General features: G+C 41.8%; 1 protein-coding gene across 2 annotated transcripts in view; it reads left to right on the top strand.

Moving 5' to 3' along the window:
- Positions 1–1708: 1708 nt before the first annotated feature.
- The window catches only part of LOC125464886 (lysophospholipid acyltransferase 2-like), a 65527-nt gene continuing 44387 nt past the window's right edge, over positions 1709–22848 (top strand). The window contains exons 1-2 of one of the 2 annotated variants that reach the window (XM_059654436.1): positions 1709–2015; positions 16126–16271. In XM_059654436.1, the coding sequence (XP_059510419.1) occupies positions 1947–2015; positions 16126–16271 (215 nt within the window). In that variant the 5' untranslated portion in view covers positions 1709–1946. Of the gene's footprint in view, positions 2016–16125; positions 16272–22848 lie in introns of those variants that run through there. The other variant, XM_059654437.1, reaches the window with a different exon arrangement.

Raw genomic sequence — 22848 nt, forward strand, 5'->3', positions numbered from 1 at the left:
GGCTTGTTCACTTGCTGAAAGCACAGCATATGCAATCATCATCCACCAAGAACAGATTAACTGGTCTTCAGTTTTATATGCTAATTGGATACAACTGACTCACCTTTTCCAAGGGATCTTTTTAGATACGGGCTCGGATGATAGAAACAGTGAGGGGAAACTTGCTCAGCTTTTCTTTCCTTAGTAAATGCCTCAAGAATCTCCTGGCTGAAATTAGGACCTGCCCTGAGGCAGACAGACAGACTTCAAAAAGGATATAAATAAGGAAGATCAATCAGTGGTGCTCATTTCTTCTGATTTCCAATTGACTTGAGAACTGACTTGTAATTATGCTCTCTGAATCATCTGTACTTCATGATATAATGATCCTTATAAAATTAAGCATTCCCACACACAAACCCACAAGAGCTCCCCTAGATTGTCTAAATGTTGTTGGATGGTACGAAGTAGAGCATCTCTTTACAGTGACAGTTTGCAGTAAAGCAAAAATGTTCAAAATCTACAGACTGAGCTGCTTGGCTTGCTGTGTTCATCCAGCCCCACACTTTGTGACCTGATTTCCAGTTTGCTAGGAGTCATAAATGGTACTTATTGGTATTGCTATAATCTTTCAGTCCAATCTCTCTCTGATTTAAGGCTTATTTCTGTACCTCTCTATCTTAGTCTCCCTTCCAATCTCCAACCCTTCAAAATCTCTTCAGTCCTCATTCTAGTCTCTCCGTTAGTGACAGCACCTTCAGTTGGTTTGAGCCGTTAGCTCCAAAATTCCCTCCCTAAGTCTCTCTAGCCCCAAAAAGATGATCCTTGTAACCTACATTTTTGTCCAAACTATTGATCACTTGTCTGACGATCTCATTTTTTGCAGCTCATTATCACTTTTCATTTTCTAATGTTTCTGTCAAGTTACTTAGGGATGTTTTACTGGTGCAACGTGAATTTTAAATCAAAATCTGTCCCCTACAAAAGCAAAAAAAGGATGTGTTCTGCTCACCTCGGGAATGTTACAGAGTATGAAAGGATTAAGTTATAAAGAAAGGCTCATATGCTGGGACTTTTTCACTGGAGCATAGGAGGTTGAGGGGTGACCTTATAGAGATGTATAAAATCATGGGCAGTATGGATAATTATGTATAGGTTTCTTTGCCCAACGGTTGGGGATTTCAAGACAAGGGGGTGCATTTTAAGATGAGAGGAGAGAGATTTTTAAAAAAAGACATGAGGGGCTTTTTTTTCCCACACAGAGAGTGATAATTTGTGTGGAATGAACTTGCTGAGAAAGTGGTGGATGTGGTCGCAGCTACAACATTTAACAGACACTTGGATATGTAGTTGAATAAGAAAAGTTTGGAGGGATATGGACAAGTGGCAGGCAGGTGGGACTAGTTTAGTTTGGGATTATGTTCACCATGGACTAATTGGACCGAAGGATCTGTTTCCGTGTTCTATTAATTTAGGCTGATTCACTCATTTAATATTGGGAAAGGATTTCTCCTTATTTTACACAAACTCAAGAGATCTGTCCCTATCGCCTAAGAACACGCTCAATCTAAGAGTGAAGAGGAATTGATCCCAAATGCCTTGAAGAGATAACCAACAGGGTGTGCTGTGGTGCCAGTTCTGCACATATTCTTGAAGCTTAAGGCTTGGGAGAACGCGTCTGAGGGGAAACACCCTTTCGAAATTTAAATTTAGCGTGCGGCGAGATTTTTCTTCAGGGATGTCTTGAGTCAGGTCCTCTCTCCCCACCCACGTTTTGGAAACAATGACGTTGGCCAATCAACAGCACTTGTACAGAAAGTTTGAGGAATTGGTGTCAGATCTGGGGACTCAGCAGTGAGTTTGTGGGCGCTCGGAGTTCGGTCAGTTTCAGGTGAGGGTTCTGTCAGTTTCAGGTGCATTCCGGAAGGAGATCGCCGTTCGCCTCTCACTATCTGCTGGGTGCGAGCATGGGTTCCAGCGGTGGATCAGAGCTACTTCTACCTCTCAGCGAGAGACTCCGTTTACCCGTAGAACAGGTAATAATTTTATACATTTCTGGGTGAACAAAAGGAAAAAGGCGGATTGCTCTGGTTTGAACTGAATGAAAGTTTTGCTTTTAGAATTTTAATTTTTGCCAATTCGTCCCTATCTTGGTCGGTGATGCTTTCGTATGGAACTCGAGAAGAGCTTTATCTCGGGGAGCAATTCACCCGCTGACTCCACACCCACCATTCCTCCTATCAAACCCCCACCCAGACACTCAAGAATAACATCTAGACTGGTTCTTCAGTGCCCTACTGAGGAGGAGTTGTCTTTCAGGTTAAGACAAACGGAACCCTTGTGTGCGTTTTTATCGAGTAGCTGTAATATCTCACGGGATTAGCAATCTCAGGAAAGAGCAGTGGATTTTCCTCAGGTGTTCGACCCAGTGTTCATCCCTCAGCCGTAACCAAAATGCAAATCACCCAGTCTACATCTTATTGCTACTCAAAACAAGACACTACTGATGCTGGAAATGAAAAAAAAATTGTAATTCGACAGGTGTGCATGCTGGAATGGATAGAGATAGAGGAAGCTGATGTGCTGAAAATTTTGTCAAACATTAAGATTGACAAGTCGACAGGCCCGGACCAGATTTGTCCTCGGCTGCTTTGGGAAGTGAGAAATGCAATTGCTTCGCCACTTGCGAAGATCTTTGCATCCTCGCTCTCCACTGGAGTCGTACCTGAGGACTGGAGAGAGGCAAATGTAATTCCTCTCTTCAAGAAAGGAAATAGGGAAATCCCCAGCAATTATAGACCAGTAAGTCTCACGTCTGTCGTCTGCAAGGTGTTAGAAAGGATTCTGAGGGATAAGATTTATGACCATCTGGAAGAGCATGGCTTGATCAAATACAGTCAACACGGCTTTGTGAGGGGTAGCTCATGCCTTACAAACCTTATCGAGTTTTTTGAGGATGTGACTAGAAAAGTTGATGAGGGTCGAGCTGTGGATGTGGTGTATATGGACTTCAGTAAGGCATTTGATAAGGTTCCCCATGGTAGGCTCATTCAGAAGGTCAGGAGGAATGGGATACAGGGGAACTTAGCTGTCTGGATACAGAATTGGCTGGCCAACAGAAGACAGCGAGTGGTAGTAGAAGGAAAATATTCTGCCTGGAAGTCAGTGGTGAGTGGGGTTCCACAGGGCTCTGTCCTTGGGCCTCTACTGTTTGTAATTTTTATTAATGACTTGGATGAGGGGATTGAAGGATGGGTCAGCAAGTTTGCGGACGACACAAAGGTCGGAGGTGTCGTTGACAGTGTAGAGGGCTGTTGTAGGCTGCAGCGGGACATTGACAGGATGCAGAGATGGGCTGAGAGGTGGCAGATGGAGTTCAACCTGGATAAATGCGAGATGATGCATTTTGGAAGGCCGAATTTGAAAGCTGAGTACAGGATTAAGGATAGGATTCTTGGCAGTGTGGAAGAACAGAGGGATCTTGGTGTGCAGATACATAGGTCCCTTAAAATGGCCACCCAAGTGGACAGGGTTGTTAAGAAAGCATATGGTGTTTTGGCTTTCATTAACAGGGGGATTGAGTTTAAGAGTCGTGAGATCTTGTTGCAGCTCTATAAAACTTTGGTTAGACCGCGCTTGGAATACTGCGTCCAGTTCTGGGCGCCCTATTATAGGAAAGATGTGGATGCTTTGGAGAGGGTTCAGAGGAGGTTTACCAGGATGCTGCCTGGACTGGAGGGCTTATCTTATGAAGAGACGTTGACTGAGCTCGGTCTCTTTTCATTGGAGAAAAGGAGGAGGAGAGGGGACCTAATTGAGGTATACAAGATAATGAGAGGCATAGATAGAGTTGATAGCCAGAGACTATTTCCCAGGGCAGACATGGCTAGCACGAGGGGTCATAGTTTTAAGCTGGTTGGTGGAAAGTATAGAGGGGATGTCAGAGGCAGGTTCTTTACGCAGAGAGTTGTGAGAGCATGGAATGCGTTGCCAGCAGCAGTTGTGGAAGCAAGGTCATTGGGGTCATTTAAGAGACTGCTGGACATGTATATGGTCACAGAAATTTGAGGGTGCATACATGAGGATCAATGGTCGGCACAACATTGTGGGCTGAAGGGCCTGTTCTGTGCTGTACTGTTCTATGTTCTATGTTCTATTTTCTGCTCTTATCGCTATTTTCAGGAGTTTGCTATTTCTAGACACGAGTTCAGGGTTGATATTTCGATTCTTCACTGAGGGACTACTTGCATTGTAGAAAGTGCCTTTTCCGGAAAAGATGTTAACCTAAGGTCCATCTTTGCCTGAACAAAGATCTTTTGGCATTATTTCACCAAGATCAATCAATTTTCTTAGGCCTGAACTGAACTTGTCCCTCAATCAGCACCATCAAAGTATTAGGGATAACGAGGTGTAGAGCTGGATGAACACAGCAGGCCAAGCAGCATCAGAGGAGCAGGAAAGCTGACATTTCGGGCCTAGACCCTCCTTCAGACCCCTCTGATGCCGCTTGGCCTGCTGTGTTCATCCAGCTCTACACCTTGTTATCTCAGACTCTCCAACATCTGCAGTTCCCACTATCTCTCTCCATCAAACTATTTGCTCTTTGTGGGATCTTGTGTACAAATGGGCTGCTGTTCCTTTTCCACAGGAAAACAATGACTGCATTTTAAAAGTAATTCATTGGTTGTGCTAGGTTTTAATGTGCAGCATAAGTCCTATATAAATGCTATTGTTAATGTACTGTCCAGTCATGTGAAGTACTTCTGTCCTATACGGTGCAGATGCTAAATTATATGTTACTTTTGTGTTCATTAATCTAAAAGAACTAAGCTGTTTGATTAAATAACTAATGGCCAGTCTACCCAGACTATCAAGTTTTTTTCTCCTTTAAAATTATTGAAAGTATTACAAATATTAAACTAGTCAGTTCAAATTCTAATTAATGTTTTCATAATTGCTTTTTTTTAATAGAACAAACTTTTGAAATTGGATAGACAATGTTATTATTGCAATAGCTTTTGCTAAGGAAGGGCTGGTTTCAAATGACCGTGTCCTGGTGAATGTGCATGACAAAACAATAGTTAATTTTAGAAGTTCCGGCTTGTATTTTCAATTGTTATGATCATTTTATACTAATACCTAAATTCTTTCACTAAGCTGACAAACAGTAGTCCTTTTTGGATCACTTCAGTTCATAACACTGCTGATTCAAACAATTGATTTAAAGCCCATTCAATCTCCATATAGAATTCCCGTGTTTTTTGGAGCGGGCTCTTTGAGACTAGGTTGGAGCCCAGTGTATATACTGTCACTGTGCCGAATTAAAGTTTGCTGTCTCAAATTACAGTGGATATATTGAAGTGGTGTACTGATGCCTTAACCTAGAGTGGTGTTATGTGCTTTGGAATGTTCTACATATTATGTGCCCTTCCAGCATCTACCCTACGTAGACCCTGAAGAATCTTTTATATTTCAATTAAATCGCTTCTCATTGTTCTAAACTGTAGGAAATTGTAGGCTTATTCTCTTCAGTGACTTCTGATAGGACAATCTCCCTATCCCAGGAATCAGTTTAGTAAATCTATGTTACATTCCACAGTCGGCAAGTATATCCTTCCTTACGCATGAAGGCCGGAACTGTACAGTACTTCATGATGGTGCCACTGGTGTAACATAACAATGATTCAAGGCATCTTCCATAACCTTAGGATGTCCTAAATCATTTCACAGCCTTTGAAATATCATCAACTGTTATAATGGTTAAAATGTATCAGCCAGTTTTTAGGATGCAATAATGCTGAAATAAACAGTTTTACAGATGCTGCTTAAGCGATGAATATCAGCCAAGATAAAAGGGAGAGCACTGCTGATATTTGTTCTCTGGAATGGGTTCTTTTACTTTTTTTTCACTTTATTCATTCACGGGCTGAGGGTGTCACTGGCCAGGCATCATTTATTGTCCATCCTTGATTGCCCAGAGTCAACCACATTGCTGTGGGTCTGGAGTCACATGTAGGCCAGACCAGCTAAGGATGGCAGTTTCCTTCCCTAAAGGGCATTAGTGAAGTAGATTGTTTTTTCCTCCCAACAGTTGATTCATGGCCATCATTTGACCCTTAATTCCAGATATATAATTAATTCAAATTCCACCATCTGCCATGGCGGGATTCAAACCCAGGTCCACAAAACATTTTCTGGGTCTCTGGATTAATAGTCAAGTGATAATACCACGAGGCCATTGCCTCCCCAATACAATTACATCCACAAAAGAGACCTGCCAGACCTCAGACTAGCATCTCATGAGAGATTGGAATGTTAACAATCTTACAACACCTTAGTCTGATACTCCCAGAGCAGTATTATGTGCTTAAATCTCTGGATTGGGACCTGTATCCATGATCTTCTGGCTGAAAAGCAAGGGTCTACCCACTGATGCATGGCTGACATAAAGACTCCAGTGCTGGAAGGGGAAAATTGATTAAATGACAGACTGTAATCACTACAATCACCTTAGATAATGACGTATCGAGCTGGAGGAACACAGCAGGCCAAGCAGCATCCGAGGAGCAGGAAGGCTGACGTTTTGGGCCTAGACCGAAAGGCCTGAGTAAAGAAACTCCCACTCATCTCAGTCCTGAGTGGCCTGCCCCTTATTCCGAGAATGTGTCCCAAGCGTCTAGACTCCAAAGTTACAGGAATCATCCTTTGTGTATCAATCCTGTTGAGCCATGTAAGAATTCTGTTTATTTCACTGCAATCTACTTTCATTCTACACTTAACTACAGCAGACAAATGATCTTAACAGATGATCTTAAACTGATTGTCAGTGAAGAGTGTGTAGAGAATTACGCTCCTGATCTCATTACGGCCTTGGTTCAACCACTGACAAAAAAGCTGAATTCCAGCAGTGAGGAGGTGAGTGTGACAGCTGTTGATGTCAAGGCTTCATGTGACAAAGTGTGGTATCAAGGAGCTGGATTTTTAAAAAAAAAACTAGAATCAATAGAAATCAAGGGCAAACTCTCTGCTGGTCGGAGTCATACCTAATACATAGGAATATGATTGTGGTTCTTGGAGGCCAATCATCTCCGCTCCAGGACATCACTGACAGAGTTCCTCAGGTTAGTGTCCTAAGCCCAATCTTCAGCTGCTTCATCAATGACTGTCCTTCCATTATATGGTCAGAAGTGGGGATGTTTGACGATGATTGCACAATGTTCAGTACCATTCATGACTCCTCAGACACGAAAACAGTCCATGTTCAAATGCAGTAATACCTGGACAATATCCAAGTTTGGGCTGACAAGTGGCAAGTAACATTTGCATCACACAAATGCCAGGTACTGACCATCTCCCATAAGAGGCAATTTAGCCAAAGTCTCTTGACATTCAATGATGTTACGATAACAGAATCCCCTGTTATTAACACCCTAGGTATTACTATTGACCAGAAACTCAAAAATGGACTCACCATATCAATAGTGGCTACAAGAGCAGGTCAGACCTGGGAATACTGCAGTGAGTAACTCACCATCTGACTCCCCAAATCTTGTCCATCAACCTACAAGGCACAAGTCGAGAGTGTGATGGAATACTCCCCACTTGACTGGATGAGCGCAGCTCCACCAACACGCATGAAGCTTGACAACATCCAGGGCAAAGCAGCCCACTTGACTGGCAATCCACAAGCATCCCTACACTACCAGCACTTAGTAGCATAGGTATGCACTATTTACACAATGCAATGCAGAAATTTTGCCAAAGATTGCTAGACAGCAACTTCCAAACCTACAATCACTTCCATTTAGAGGGGCAAGGGCAGCAGATACATTGGAACACCACCATTTGCAATTACCTCTCTAAGCCACGCACCATCCTGACTGGGAAATACTTTGCCATTCCTTCAAGATCAAAATCCTGTAATTCCCTTCCTTTGGGCACTGTGGGTCTACCTACAGCAAATGGACTGCAGTGGTTCAAGAAGTCAGTTCACCATCACCACCTCAACGGCAACTAGAGACTGGCAATTAATGTTGCTCAACCAGTGATGCCCACATCAAACGCAAGAATTAGAAACAAGACATCAGTTTAGGATTGTTAGTTGCAGGGCTTGCAATGTAATGCACTTGCATATACTGGAAGCTACATATATTAAAATACAAGGCCTGTTTTTTTGCAGACAGAACATAAACACACATATACCTGCTTCAGTTCACATGCAAGTTTGTGAAGGCAATGCCTTAGCCAATCAAAGCAACCTTCCCGGTGTAAAATTTAAACAAAACTTATCATTCAGATAACTGCCAGCCATCATTATCTGGTGCTCTCTCCATGGCAATCAGCACTCACCTTTTGTACAGTATGAATATTGTTTTCACTTTGTTTTGGTACTTCTGCAAATTGCCCTGATCAGAGCAAGACATAAAGCCTTGACAAAATGTCTCACTTTTGTAGCAATGAGCTCTTTATTCATATTCTTTTCTCCGCCTGTTAACCAATCCTGAACTATTTATTCATTTGTGGGATGTGGTTGTCACTGGCCAGTCCAGCATTTATTGCTCATCCCTAGTTGCCTTTGAGAAGGTGGTGATGAGCTGCTGTCTTGAACCACTGCAGTCCACCTGCTGTGGGTTGACCCACAATGCCAGAAGGGAGGGAATTCCAGGATTTTGATCCAGCGACAGTGAAGAAATGATGATATATTTCCAAGTCATGATGGTGAGCCATTTTGGAAGGGAACTTAAAGGTGTTGGTGTTTCCATTTATCTTCTGTCCTTAACCTTCTAGATGGAGGTGGTAATGCGTTTGAAATGTGCTGTCTGAGGATCTTTGGTGAATTTCTGCAGTGCGTCTTGTAGATAGTACACACTGCTGCTACTGAGCATCGGTGATGGAGGGAGTGGATGCTTTTGGATTTAGTGCCAGTCATGAGGGTTGCATTGTACTGGATAGTGTTGTCGGAGCTGCACTCATCCAGGCAAGTGGGGAGTATTCCATCACACTCCTGACTTGTGCCATGCAGATGGTGAACAGTCTTTGGGGAGTCAGGAGATGCGTTACTTGCTGTAGTACTCCTAGCCTCTGACTTGCTCTTGTAGCCACTGTGTTGATGTGGTGAGTCCAGTTGAGTTTCTGGTCAATGATAACCCTAGGATATTGATAGTAGGAGATTCAGTGATGGTAACACCATTGAATGCCAAGGGGCCATGGTTAGATTGTCTGTTATTAGCGATGGCCATAGCCTGGCATTTGTGTGGTGTGAATGTTAATTGCCTGTTGTCAGCCAAAGTGTGGATATCATCCAGGTCTTGTTGCATTTGGACATGGATTGCTTCAGTATCTGAGGAATCACGAATGGTGCTGAACATGGTGCAGTCATCGGTGAATATCTCCACTTCTGTCCTTGCTATGCAAGGAAGGTCATCGACGAAGCAGCTGAAGTTAGTTGGTCCAAGGACACTACCTGAGGAATTCCTCCCGCGGAAGTGTCCTGGAGCTGAGATGATTGACCTGCAGCAACCACAATTGTCCTCCTATGTGTCAGCAATGATTCTAACCACCAGAGAGTTTGGTCTCTGATACCCATTGATTCCAGTTTTGCTAGGGCTCCTTGATGCCACACTTGGTCAAATACAGCCTTGGTGTCAAGGGCTGTCAGTCTCACCTCACCTCTGGAATTCAGCTCTTTTGTCCATGTTTGAACCAAGGCTGTAATGAGATCAGGAGCTGAATGGCTCTGGCAGAACCCAAACTGGGCCTTATTGATAATATGTTACGTCAATTTACTGCGGATAGAGAGTAGGCTAATGGGGCGGTAATTGGCAGGATTGGATTTGTTCTGCTTTTTACGTACAAGACATACTTGGGCAATTTTCCACATTGTCAGGTAGGTACCAGTGTTGTAACTGTACTGGAACAGCTTGGCTAGGGGGAGTGGCAGGTTCTGGAGCACAAGTCTTCAGTATTATTGCTGGAATGTTGTCAGGGCCTGTAGCCTTTGCAGTATTTAGTGCTCCAACCATTTCTTGATACAATGTGGAGTGAATTGAATTGGCCGAAGGCTGCTATCTGTGATGCTGGCCTCTACTGGAGGAGGCTGAGGTGGATCATCCACTCAGCACTTAGGGCAAAAGATTGCTGCAAAAGCATCATCCTTATCTCTTGCACTGATGTGCTGGGTTCTTCCCTCACCACCGGCCGCAAACCCAGTCCATCAGCTATGTCTTTTAGGATCCGATCTGCTCATTTAGTAGTACAGCTGCTGAACCACCCTTTGAAAAGACGTTGAAATCCACCATTGAAACATTGAAAGGGTCACTGGACCCGAAATGTTAACTCTGTTTTTACCTTTCACAGATGCTGCCAGATCTGCTGAGCTTTTCCTGCAACTTTGTTTTTGTTCCTGATTTACAGCATCCGCAGTTCTTTCATTTTTTCTTATGGAAATCCTGTGCCCAGAGTACATTTTGTGCCTTTGTCATCTTCAGTGCTTGCTCCAAGTGTACTGATTTACCATCTATCGTCCTCCTTCAGCTGATAATCAGCGGGAGGTTTCCTTGCCTGTGTTTAACCTGAAGCCATGAGACATGATGGGATCTGAAGTCAATGCTGAGGACTCCCAAGACAATTTCCTCCCAACTGTATATCTCTGCTGGGCCTTTCCTGTCGGTGTGACATATTCCATATTCATGGAATCATACCTTTATAGACAAAGTCAGGCTGTAGCTTGACTAGCCTGTGAGATGGCTGTCCCAATTTTGGCATTAGCTCCCAAATGGTGGTGAAGAGGGCTTTGCGGCGTTTCTGCTGTTGTCTCTTCTGGTGCCTAGTTCGATACCAGGTGATCCGTTTGGTTTCATTTCTTTGAGACTTAGTAGCGATTGGTACAACTGAGTCACTTGCTAGGGCATTTCAGAGGGCAATTGAGACTCAATCGCATTGCTGCAGCTTTGGAGTCACATGTAGGCCAGGCCAGGTGAAGGTGGCAAATTGGCATCCCTGAAGAACATTAGATAACACAGTGTGGAGCTGGAGGAACACAACAGGCCAGGCAGCATCAGAAGAGCAGGAACGCTGACATTTCGGGTCCCGATCCACACTCTGTTATCTCTGACTCCAGCATTGGCAGTTCTTACCATCTCTAATTAGATAACCCGACGATTATTGGAAAAATTCAATGATGATTTCGTCATCATCCCTTGATTCTTAATTCCGGAGCCTTTTTCAAATGAAGTAAAATTTCACCATCTGCTGTGGCAGGATTCAAACCCAGGTTCCCAGACCAAACTTGGGTTTCTGGATTAATTGTCAATAATACCACTAGGCCATTACTTTCCCAACTGTGCTAATTTATTACTCTTATCCTAAGGGCTCTAACGTTGTTTAATAACCTGTTTTATGTAGGACCTTACAGAACTCTTTTTGAAAGTCCAGTATGCTACATCAATTGGTTAGCTTGATCCACACTGTTACAACCTCAAAAGAATTCTTAACAGATGACTTACCTTTAATAATTCCATGCTGACCCTGCTGAATCATATTATGCTTTTCTAAGTGTCCTGTTATCACATCTCTCCGAATAGATATAACATTTTCTCTAAGACTGACCTCAGGCAAATTGGCCTTTAATTTTCTCTGTGCCCACTATTTCCTTTCTCCAATAGCAAGGTTACGCTGGGACACTGTAGAATTGAGGGAGTTCTAGATGATCAAAACCAATACGTTCACTATATCTACAGCTAAGGGTAAAAGCCAACAGGGCCAGGAAATTTATTGACATTTCCTTAATATCTTTTTTCCACTGCTGTTTGTTTAGTAATACAGATATTTTTAAATTCCTCAATCTCTCCATACCTTTGGTCCCCCAGAGTGTTATGCCTTCCAGAATGATAGACCTCTATCATTGAAACCAATGTGTCTGTGCTGGATCTTTGAAAGAGTTGTCCAATTTAGTCCTCTGCCCCAGCTTTCACATCAGAGCCTTGTAACTTGGTTCTATTTCAAAGTATATCTACATGCCTCTTGAAAGTGACTCTTGAATATGATTCCACCACACTCTTGAGTATTGCATTCCAGATCAAAACAGCCTTCTATGTGACTGAAATATTTCTCTCATTTCCTCTCTCGGATGGCTGCTATTCAGGTGATATCTGTGACCTGCAATTGTGAATCCACTTGCCTGAAGATACACTTTCTCCCTACTTGCTCTATCAAACCACCCCACAATTCTGAATACTTCTATTCAGTCTCTTTATACAGATATTAAACTCTTGCAGTGTTAAGGAAGGAAAATAAAGATGGAGAAAGATAACAGCAATTGTTTCCTTTTGTGTTCTCATTTTACTTTGGGATGCGGTTGTGATGTCAACAGACTTCACATAGCTTGTGTCCAACGTATCTAAGTTAGAATATTTGAGATTCAAGGTACAGTCACAATGAGGGAAATGGTATAATTTGTGTAAATTCTTCATCAGTTACATAATGAAGGTTTTGAGTGTGAGAGGCTTTAGAATATCATCTGAGCCTTAGCAAACACTTGGGTTTATCCTGGAATTATATAACACCCAAATCCCATGAAGGAATGAAATAAAAGTCAATGAATGTTCATCACAGTGAAAGAAATCTTAGAAATACAATAGGTTTTAACCCTGTCAAATGATGAAATATGGGAAAAGGAACAACAGGAAAGGTATCTAATAGGGCAGAAGACGGAAGATGTCAAATGACAAAAATGTTGACAATACAGAGGCAAAGGAAGTGGTAAAGAAAGAAAAGATTCAGAGAAGTTGTGGATAGCAGAGAAATGAACAGCTGAATAATCAACAGCTAAACTAAGATTGAGATTGAAACATGGAAAGAAGAACAAAGAACAAAGAAAATTACAGCACAGGAACAGGCCCTTCGGCCCTGCAAGCCTGCGCCGATCAAGATCCTCTGTCTAACCTGTCATCTATTTTCTAAGGGCCTGTGTCGATTTGCTCCCTGCCCATCCATGTACCTGTCCAAATATATCTTAAAAGACGCTAACATGTCTGCGTCTACCACCTCTGCTGGCAATGCGTTCCAGGCACCCACCACCCTCTGTGTAAAGAACTTTCCACCCATTTCTCTCCTAAACTTTCCTCCTCTCACTTTGAACTCATGACCTCTAGTAATTGACTCCCCCACTCTGGGGGGAAAAAGCTTTTTGCTATCCACCCTGTCTCTACCCCTCATGATTTTGTAGACTTCAATCAGGTCCCCCCTCAATCTCCATCTTTCTAACGAAAATAATCCTAATCTACTCAAGCTCTCTTCATAGCTAGCACCCTCCATATCAGGCAACATCCTGGTGAACCGCCTCTGCACCCTCTCCAAAGCATCTACATCCTTTTGGTAATGTGGTGACCAGAACTGTACACAGTACTCCAAATGTGGCCGAACCAAAGTCCTATACAACTGCAACATGACCTGCCAACTCTTGTACTCAATACCCCGTCTGATGAAGGAAAGCATGCCATATGCCTTCTTGACCACAGTATTGGCCTGCGTTGTCACCTTCAGGGAACAATGGACCTGAACACCCAGATCTCTCTGTTCATCAATTTTCCCTAGGACTTTTCCATTTTGATCTTCCAAAATGCATCACCTCGCATTTGCCCGGATTGAACTCCATCTGCCACTTATCTGCCCAACTCTCCAGTCTATCTATATTCTGCTGTAATCTCTGACAGTCCCCTTCACTATCAGCTACTCCACCAATCTTAGTGTCATCTGCAAACTTGCTGATCAGACCACCTACACCTTCCTCCAGATCATTTACATATATCACAAACAACAGTGGTCCCAGCACAGATCCCTGTGGAACACCACTGGTCACACGTCTCCGATTTGAGAAACTCCCTTCCACTACTACTCTCTGTCTCCTGTTGCCTAGTCAGTTTTTTTATCCACCTAGCTAGCACACCCTGGACCCCATGTAACTTCACTTTCTCCATCAGCCTGCCATGGGGAACCTTATCAAACATCTTACTGAAGTCCATGTACAGCTTCCCCTCATCAATCAACTTTGTCACGTCCTCAAAGAAGGACATAGAAATGAGGGGCAGAGATCACCATTAGTAAAGTGGTCCAGAAGGCTTAAAGAGTCACATCACACTCAAAAATTTAACTTTTTTTTTCTCTCCACAGATGTTGGCTACCTGACCTGCTGAAGTTTCCCAGTATTTTCTGTTTTTTGTCTCAGATTTCCAGCATCCACAGTATTTTGCTTTTATTTGGGTTTGTGTTGAGCTTCATTGAACACTACAGTCGTGGGAGGACAGTGACGTCAGTGTGAGAGCAAGGTGCTCTGGAGTACAACCCTAGCCATCTAGTCTCACTTCAGATCTGAATTGTTCCAAACTAGGCAATCTCCTCTGTACCCTCTCTAGTGCTATCACATCCGGACAGTGTTGCGGCTAGAACTGCTGTGGCTTAACTACCATAAATTGAATGAACTGTTGCTTCACCTGGAAGGTGTGTCCGCATCCTCAGCTGGTGAGGTCAGGGGAGGTGAAATGACGAGTGTTACATTTTGCATTCAGAGAAATTGTGTTGAAGATGGGGAAACTGGGAGAATGGTTTGAATTCCTGGCATGAGGCATGGTGTGACACAAAAGAAAAATAGCTGGAAATCTGAAATAAATACTCTTCAGGTGAGGCAGCATTTGTAGGGACAAACAGAATGTTTCAGGTTGAAGGTCTTTCATCAGGCCACATTGACTTGTCTCCCCAGATGCTGCCTGTCTTGCTGAACATAATCAGCATTTTTTATTTTTAATGTCAGGAAGTGTGGTTAAGCTACTGGACGTAAAATGAATATTAGTTGATTTGCTATCCCCAAGTTTGGAGACAAAGATATTGAGAAAGGGAGGGGAAAAGTCATAGTTGATCCATGTGAAGATAAAAGAAGGGTGAAAATTGGAAGCCACATTGAAAAGCTTTGTAAGTTCAGGGCAAAAAGGAAAAAAGAAAAATTAAACAGAGAATTAATGATTTTACTGGGAAGGGAGATGAGAGAGGACCCAAATAAATCTAATCAATGAATATTTCTTACGTCCAATAGAAAGTCCAGATCCCATTCAAATACCTATTGCAATACCTTTATTAGAAGGTAGTGAAACAAGTTACATATTTTATATATTGTACAACTGTGTAAATATGTGTTTTTGTGTTTGTATACAATAATTTTTGTGTGTCGTATATATTCATATCTTCATGCTTGTCCATCTTTTGAGCTGACATGTTAGTGCTTCTGTAATGCGAGCACTGCAGAGGAGATAATGAATCACTGTCACTATGTTGTGACAACTTACAAGTGTTGCAATACAGTTATCTGAAAGAGGAGACTATTGAGAAACGTTAATGTTAGGTTACACTTGGAGGCTGATTAGAAATTAAGTGGGTAACATTTTCCATCCCATAAAATGGGAATTAAACATACTCTTTCACTGGAATCACATGGAAGACAATCACATTAACTTGCATCTACATTGCACCTTTCACATTATAAAAATGACACAAGGCCCTTCACAGGAGCTGTATCAAGCAAATTGTTTGACACTGAGTCAAATTCACTTCCTAAACTGGGAGGTTTTACACAGAGTAAGGACAGAGTGTTTTTGCTGAGATGTTGATATGTGCCCATCATTTGCTTTGCTCAGTCAATAGCTCAGTTGGAACATTTTCGTCAATATTTTCAAAATGCTTCCGTAGCCTTGCTCCTCCCTGCCTCAGTAACTTCCTCTATTTGAAAACCTATAAATGTATTTTGTAACAAAATGCATGTGATAATAACTAAATCAAAGCTCATTATATTGCTCCATTCTGACCTCTTGTGCATTCCCAACTTTTGTCACTTGTCATTAGTGTTTGTTTCTCATCTGCCTGGACTGTGAATCTGGAATTCCCTCCCTAAATCCCTCCACCTCCTTACCTGTTGCTTCTTCCTTTCAAAATAGGCCTGTAAGCCTATCTTTCTTGTCAAACTTTTGTTCACCTAACTGAATCCACTGTTACTGTGAAGCTCTTTGGTCTTTTACTGCATTAAAGACATTGAGATAATTCTAAATTGTTATTATAGACTGTTCCATTCTATAACACTTCAAATGTAATTTTCTTTTTAAGGTAAATTTTGCAATGTGCCAACTGTTTGGATTGTTCGCAGCTTTTTTATTTCGTAACTACCTCCATCCGAGCAAGACCAACCATATCATCAGGCATGTGGTAGCCACCCTCTTGGGTCTTCACTTTGCATTCTTCTGCTTTGGAAGGTAGGTAGTTTTGCAAACTTGCATTTGAAAACCTTTTTTCCATTTGTAAAGCAGGATGACTAAAACCAGAAACTGTACTGTGGACTTCCGTAGCTAAGCAACTTTGCCTTCTTTGTACTTCTGAGAAACTTACACTTTAGCTACATCAGTTACTAACTGATGCATGTGAGTTTCAATTAGAGTCAAAGCAGAAAGTGTAGATCTTGGATAGTGCAGAAGAGTTTTATCAGTATAGGATTGGGGTTGATAACTAAAGTTATGTACAGAGTTTTGAGAAGTTCTAATTCGTTAGAGCAGAAGAAGGAAGATTTAATGGAAGCGTTTAAAATCACAAAGAGTTTTGATACAATAAATGATGAAAGACTTTTTTGACACATATTTGGGTCACTAGACGAGGGACCTGAGTTTAAGATCTCCAAAAGAATCAGGAGGAGGATTTGTCTTTTTAGCAGTGAGCTGGTTTGATCTGAAATGCATTCCCTGCAAAGGCATTGGAAGCAGATTCAATTGTGATTTTCAGAAGGGAATTTGCAAGGAAGTTTTCCATCTTGTGGAGAAAAGGTGGACATGATCAGCTGTTTCAAAAGTCTGACACACTTTTGATAGATTGAAAGCCTCCTTCTGTGCAGTATAAACCCATGGTTGTTCATCTAGTCAGACCACTTGCCTGGTTATATTTGATTATTTGTTTAGAAATCAGAGTGAATCCAATTCTGCCCATTTTGTTGGGTAAATATTCCTGTTCCCCTTTCTCTCAAATACTCTTGTTCCTCTTTACCTTCAAGGCTGTTCAGGCCATGTCCTAAATCTTGAACAGAGAGATAAGTAGGTAATTTGAAATTATACCTCTGCCAGTGAATGACCAAGAGGTTAAAGAATACATAAGATCAAGTGCTGAAACGTGAATGTGTACTACATACATGTGCTTGTGTATATGTGTATACACATGTGCTTGTTTGAGTGTGTTTCAATATGTACATTTTAATATTTATGTGTACACAGTGAAGTCAGGAGTGTTGTGGAAAGTAATGAGCACTCAAGCGACTTCTGAAGAGAACAGATATAAAATGAGCAAAAAATGTATAAAACAATGTATGAATTGAATGGAATCCAAATGCTTTATTCTAATATGTGAGCAAAGCAAAAAGATTAGGGGATAAAGAAGAAAGAAGAGTTGGGGCCATAATCAGACCTTCCATGATTTTAGCAAAAAGCAAAGTGGGCTTGAGGGGCTCAGTAGCCCACTCCTGCTCCTATTTCATATGTGCATATGTTCCTTTCAATTTCTACAGCAACAACCCTGAGCACTTATAGCAGCTCTTTTGGAGTTAATTTGGCAAGACAGTTCTCAAGAAGTGAGGAGAAATGACTCAGATATCTTTAACAGGAAACAGCCTTTGAATTGATCTGCTAACCACAAACATTCTCTCAGATGGATGACTGAAAAATATTTAATTTCCTCTGTCAAATCTCAACTTGAGGGCTCCATGGAATATTTGAAAACTCCATTCATTTGATGCCAAAGAGATGTTTGAAATTTCTCCCAGTCTGCAGAACACTATGGATGACCCAGGCACTTTGAGGTCACACTTGGCATCTTTAATGCACTGCCAGAGCCAACAATTGGAATGACATTAATTTCCTACAATTATTGCTGTTGCTTATATGCTTCATTACTCCTTATGATCCAATCGGATAGACTTCTCTACTTGGCAGTGATTCCCTCTATGAGGAGATAGTTGCATACGAGTAATGTCATTGGATTAGTAATCCACAATTTCAGGTTAAAATGTTCTAGGAACACGAGGTTTGTTTCCTACCATGACAGATGGTGAAATACAAATTTAAAAACAATCTGGGATTACAAAACTAGCCTAACGGTGACCATCTAACTACTGTCGAGGGCTTTTGTGATGCAGTATTAGTTACCATAACTTTTTGGGCTAAAAGGCTTCAAGTCCCATGAGCCCCAGACATGCCACTCATGCCTGAACAGGCTTATTTGAAAGGAAGTTCTGTAACCACTGTCAATTGTTGTTCACAACTCATCTGTCTCACTAAGCCTTTTAGGGAAGAAAGTCTGCTGTCCGTAATTCATCTGTGTCTCTAGACCCAAGGCAATGTGGTATGAGTCTTAAGCGCCTTCTGGGCAATTATGAACAAACAAAAGATGGTAATCTAGCCAATGATGCTCACATCTCATGAACATACAAAAAATGTCTATTATGAGCCTTGACTGATATGCGTAGCCTTCAGGGGCCACATGACATACATTTGTTCCCATATCTTCTACGCACTGTCTAACCACAAAAAGTGACAGAATTTTTCACCAAACAGAAAAAGCATGCTGACTGATTCGAAGAAAGTGATTTGTCGAACCCTCTGTTAACCACTAGATTCACAAATGCATTATCCACCCCCCCGCCATGTTCTTAAAAGGCTTATATTGTATTCTTTTCTGTGCCAAAAAGGCAGCGTATTGGCTTAGCTCAATTCTCATTCCATCTTCCAACATAAGAAATAGCTGTAGTAGGCCATTTAATGCTTTGGGAAGCTCCATCATTGAATGAGGACATGGCTGACCCCAAGTCCAGCTTTCTGCATTGTTCCCATGTTGCTTTCTGTATTCTGTACCCATAGCATCCAGTAGGCTGGATTTAACAGTTGTGTGCATGTACTGCCCATTTCCCTGGATGAGAGTTGGTCCAAAATTGAGTCTGCCCTGCAGCAGTAAAAATCAGGTTGGGGGTGGGGCAGTGTTGGGGACAAAAGGGATGAGGGGTGCATTAACAGGCCCCTCAGTAAACAGAACATCCCATGGAACTGAAGTCTCTTGTCCTTGAGATAATGGGAACTGCAGATGCTGGAGAATCCAAGATGCCAAAGCGTGAAGCTGGATGAACACAGCAGGCCAAGCAGTATCTCAGGAGCTCAAAGCTCGTCAGCTTTTGTGTTCCTGAGATGCTGCTTGGCCTGCTGTGTTCATCCAGCTTCACACTTTGGTATCTTGTCCTTGGTACCACTTCAGAAAACCCCCTCAGAATCTTCTCCTGAAGCCTCAACATCTTTACTAATGAGAACTTGAGATGGGTCTGACAATATTTTAGAAACTTTAACTCCCTTGCTTTTGTACACCAAGTTTTCACTTAAAGCCTGTGACCTGATATGCTTTTCTCAGTGCTTCCACCTTGACCTGTACGATTTATATACCCATATATTAACTATCATTTATTGAAATTTTAGATTTCCTCATTTTTGAGTTAGTAATAAGTTTTCTGTACATCCAAAGGCAATAATTAACTTGTTATAATTGCTGTACCTGTGGTGATTTTTTTATTTGAAAACAGTTTTTGAGGCCTAACTTTAGGATTAATGAGTTTTTGATAATTAATGATATTTATATACCCATGTATTAACTCATACAGGTCAAGGTGGAAACACTGAGAAAAGCATATAATGCCACAGGCTTTAAGTGAAAGCTTGGCGTACAAAAGCAAGGGAATTAAAGTTTCTAAGATATGATCAGACCCATCTCAAGTTCTCATTAGTAAAGATGTTGAGGCTTCAGGGAAGATTCGGAGGGGGTCTTCTGAAGTGATATCAAGGACAAGAGACTTCAGTAGCACTAATAGATTCTTGTTTTCTTTGGTCTGCATTGCGACTCACCATGGTAAATAATGGGGCCTCAATGTTTGTTAGAGTGTTCTTAATTTTTGTTTAAGCTTAAGGGAAGCACTTGTAGCTTGCAGATTTTTTTATCATTTTCATTTGAGTTTTGCGTGGTCCTGTGAAATCCATGGATGAGGATGGCTACAAAGACCAGTGTTCCTGATAAGGGAAGGCTGTAATGGAATATATATTCTTAGAGTAAGGAGTTAGTGTTAGTCCCTGACTATAAATGTTGTGATAAAACCCTGAAGAAGTTACTGAAAGCTGATTACATATTAAATCCAGCGTTTAATAATTTATCAGGGTTTGAGTGAAGATTTGTAGCTCGGGGACTAGTTGTAGATGTTAGTGTGTTCGTCAAGCTGGGAATTTTGATAGCAGACATTTTGTCCCCTCACTAGGTGACATCCTCAGTGCTGTGGAGCCTCCGATGAAGTGCTGTTGTATTGTGCCAGTTCAAATTCACATGGTCCGCTTTTTGCTACTTCTGGTGGGTGCCTGTTCTGGTGTGCGTTGGTCATGGTCGGTATATCGAGTCTAATGCAATGTCTTTGATGGAGTCTGTGAATGAATGCCAAGCCTCCAAGAATTCCCTGGCTGTCCACTGATAGTAGTGGTGTCCCAGTTGAAAGTGTAGTTTTTCTCATCTGTATGCATTGAAACCAAGGACATCTGGTGGGGTCGATCAGTTGCTAGCTGGTGTTCATGGATGCAGGTTGCTAGTTGTCTGCCTGTTGTCCCATATAGTGTCTTGTGCAGTCTCCACATGGTATCTTGTAAACTACATTTGTCCTGTCCATGGTATCTATTGGGTCTTTATAACCCTGGTCAGTTGCTGTCTTAGTGTGGCTGCCGGTTTGTGTGCTGTCATGATTTCTCGTGGTCTGAGTAGTCTGGCAATCAGTTCTGAGGGTTTTGTTTATATATGGTCTGGTGGTTATTGTTTTGGGCTTTGTGGTTGTGTCGTCTGTTGGCTCGGCATCAGTGGATGAAGCTACGAAGATATCCATTCCTGGTAAAGACCTTGTAAAAGTGTTCTTCCTTCTGCAGATTTGATTTGTCCAGTAATAACATTAGCTGGCACCATAATGCATGCTACTTCCAAAGATTTGTATGTGCGTACTCCAAAGTTTCTCATTTCCTGCAGTTTAAAATTGTAAAATTTTGGTTTTCTTTGGTCTCTTCTCTTTGCCATTTATCTACCTGTGTCCTCCTTTTCTTCACTGTTTGCAGCATTTTTGAGTTTTGTGCCTTTGCAAACATTAAGATTGCTCCAGTAAACCCTAATCGCAGGTCATTGATATCAGAAAAGGTAACAGTCCTAGTGATGGGGCAACCCCCTCGGGGATAACACTGGACATTTCATTCCATTCTGAGACAAGCCTTCACCAACTCTTTTTTTTTGCTGCCCATCCATTAACCAATTTGATATCCATACAGCCTTTGCCCTCTTAATCTTGTCAATAAATTTACTTTGTGGCACTTTTAACAGATTATATTTGAAAGTCTGCCAATGCAACGTCAACTTCACTGCCCTCAATGTTCATTCTGCTACATCTTCAAACAGCTTAATCATTTTAGTAAAACATCCTTTTCATCCATGCTTCTTTCCACATGTTTCCATTTCATACTCAATTTTATCTCTGAATAGTTTCCTACAATTGACAATAATCTGATTGGCCTGTGGTTACCATTTTTATCCCTTTCCCATTTTTCAAACGGAGGTGTAACCAATGTAATTCTCCCATCTTTGATGCCGCTCTTGATATTTCAAGAAGGTTTGGAAGTTTGTGGCCAGAGTCTCTGCAATTTCCATCATCACTTCCCTCAATCACTGAGGTGGCTTCCCAATGTGATCAGGTAGTCTTCCTTAACAGGACTAGTGCCGATCTTTTAAGTTCCTCCATTTTTCTACTTTATATTGCCAATTTGCCTACTACCCTCTCTCTTACTGCCATATTGGCAGCATTGTCTTCTCCAGTAAGACACTAAGTACTCATTTAGAAACTCAGCCATAAGATCTGCTTCCAAAAGTTTGTCTTTTTAGTTCCATTTATTGCTCATCTTGCCACTAACATGGCTTCTTATTTTTATACAGCATCAAATTACCATATATGTTTATAAAAGGCAAGTCCTCATGAAGGGTATAAACCCAAAACATTGACTTTCTTGCTGCTCTGATGCTGCCTGACCTGCTGTGTTGCTCCAGCTCCACACTGTATTGACTCATTTTCCCAAGCTATACTGTACAGACCTTGGTGCAACATTTCAGTTGAGTGCTAACCAGGAATTCACAAAAAATTATCATATTATCCTTGCGATTGTATACTATTTGCTGTGCTATCATGGCAACTGGGGATGAATAATAAATGCTAACATGCCAGCATTTCAAGATTCCCAAGATCTATTTTTATTCTGAAGGACACCTCCAGTCAGGAAGTTACTCCTAAACCACCACCACCATGACGTGGCCAGGCATGCATTGGAAATCTCAGGAATGAGTCGCAGGGATTTTCTGGACTTCATCAATCTGCTGACCAGCAGTGTTCTCCGTTGCAACCAATACAAATACTTCCTCAATTCGGGATCTCGTGCCATGTGTGTAGCAAAAGTGCTGCCCTCGAGCTTGATGTGAGCTAGTCCTGCCTTGCTGGGCAGCTTTTAAGAAAGAAAATTGTGGGTTCAAACTCACTCCAGGGATTTGAACATGCTTTAGACCGATACAGTGCTAAAGGAGTGCTGCAGAATCAGAGGTGCCACCTCTCGGATGCAGTTAAACTGAGGGAAAAGGTGGCTGGGATAGATCCCCAGCAATATTTTGAAGGAAAGCATACGTGTCCTCAGCAATAATTATCACTCGAATAATATCACAAAAACATATCGCCCAGTTATCTTCACATTTGCTTTT

This window comes from Stegostoma tigrinum, chromosome 24, assembly GCF_030684315.1.
Source record: "Stegostoma tigrinum isolate sSteTig4 chromosome 24, sSteTig4.hap1, whole genome shotgun sequence".
Lineage (NCBI taxonomy): Eukaryota > Metazoa > Chordata > Chondrichthyes > Orectolobiformes > Stegostomatidae > Stegostoma > Stegostoma tigrinum.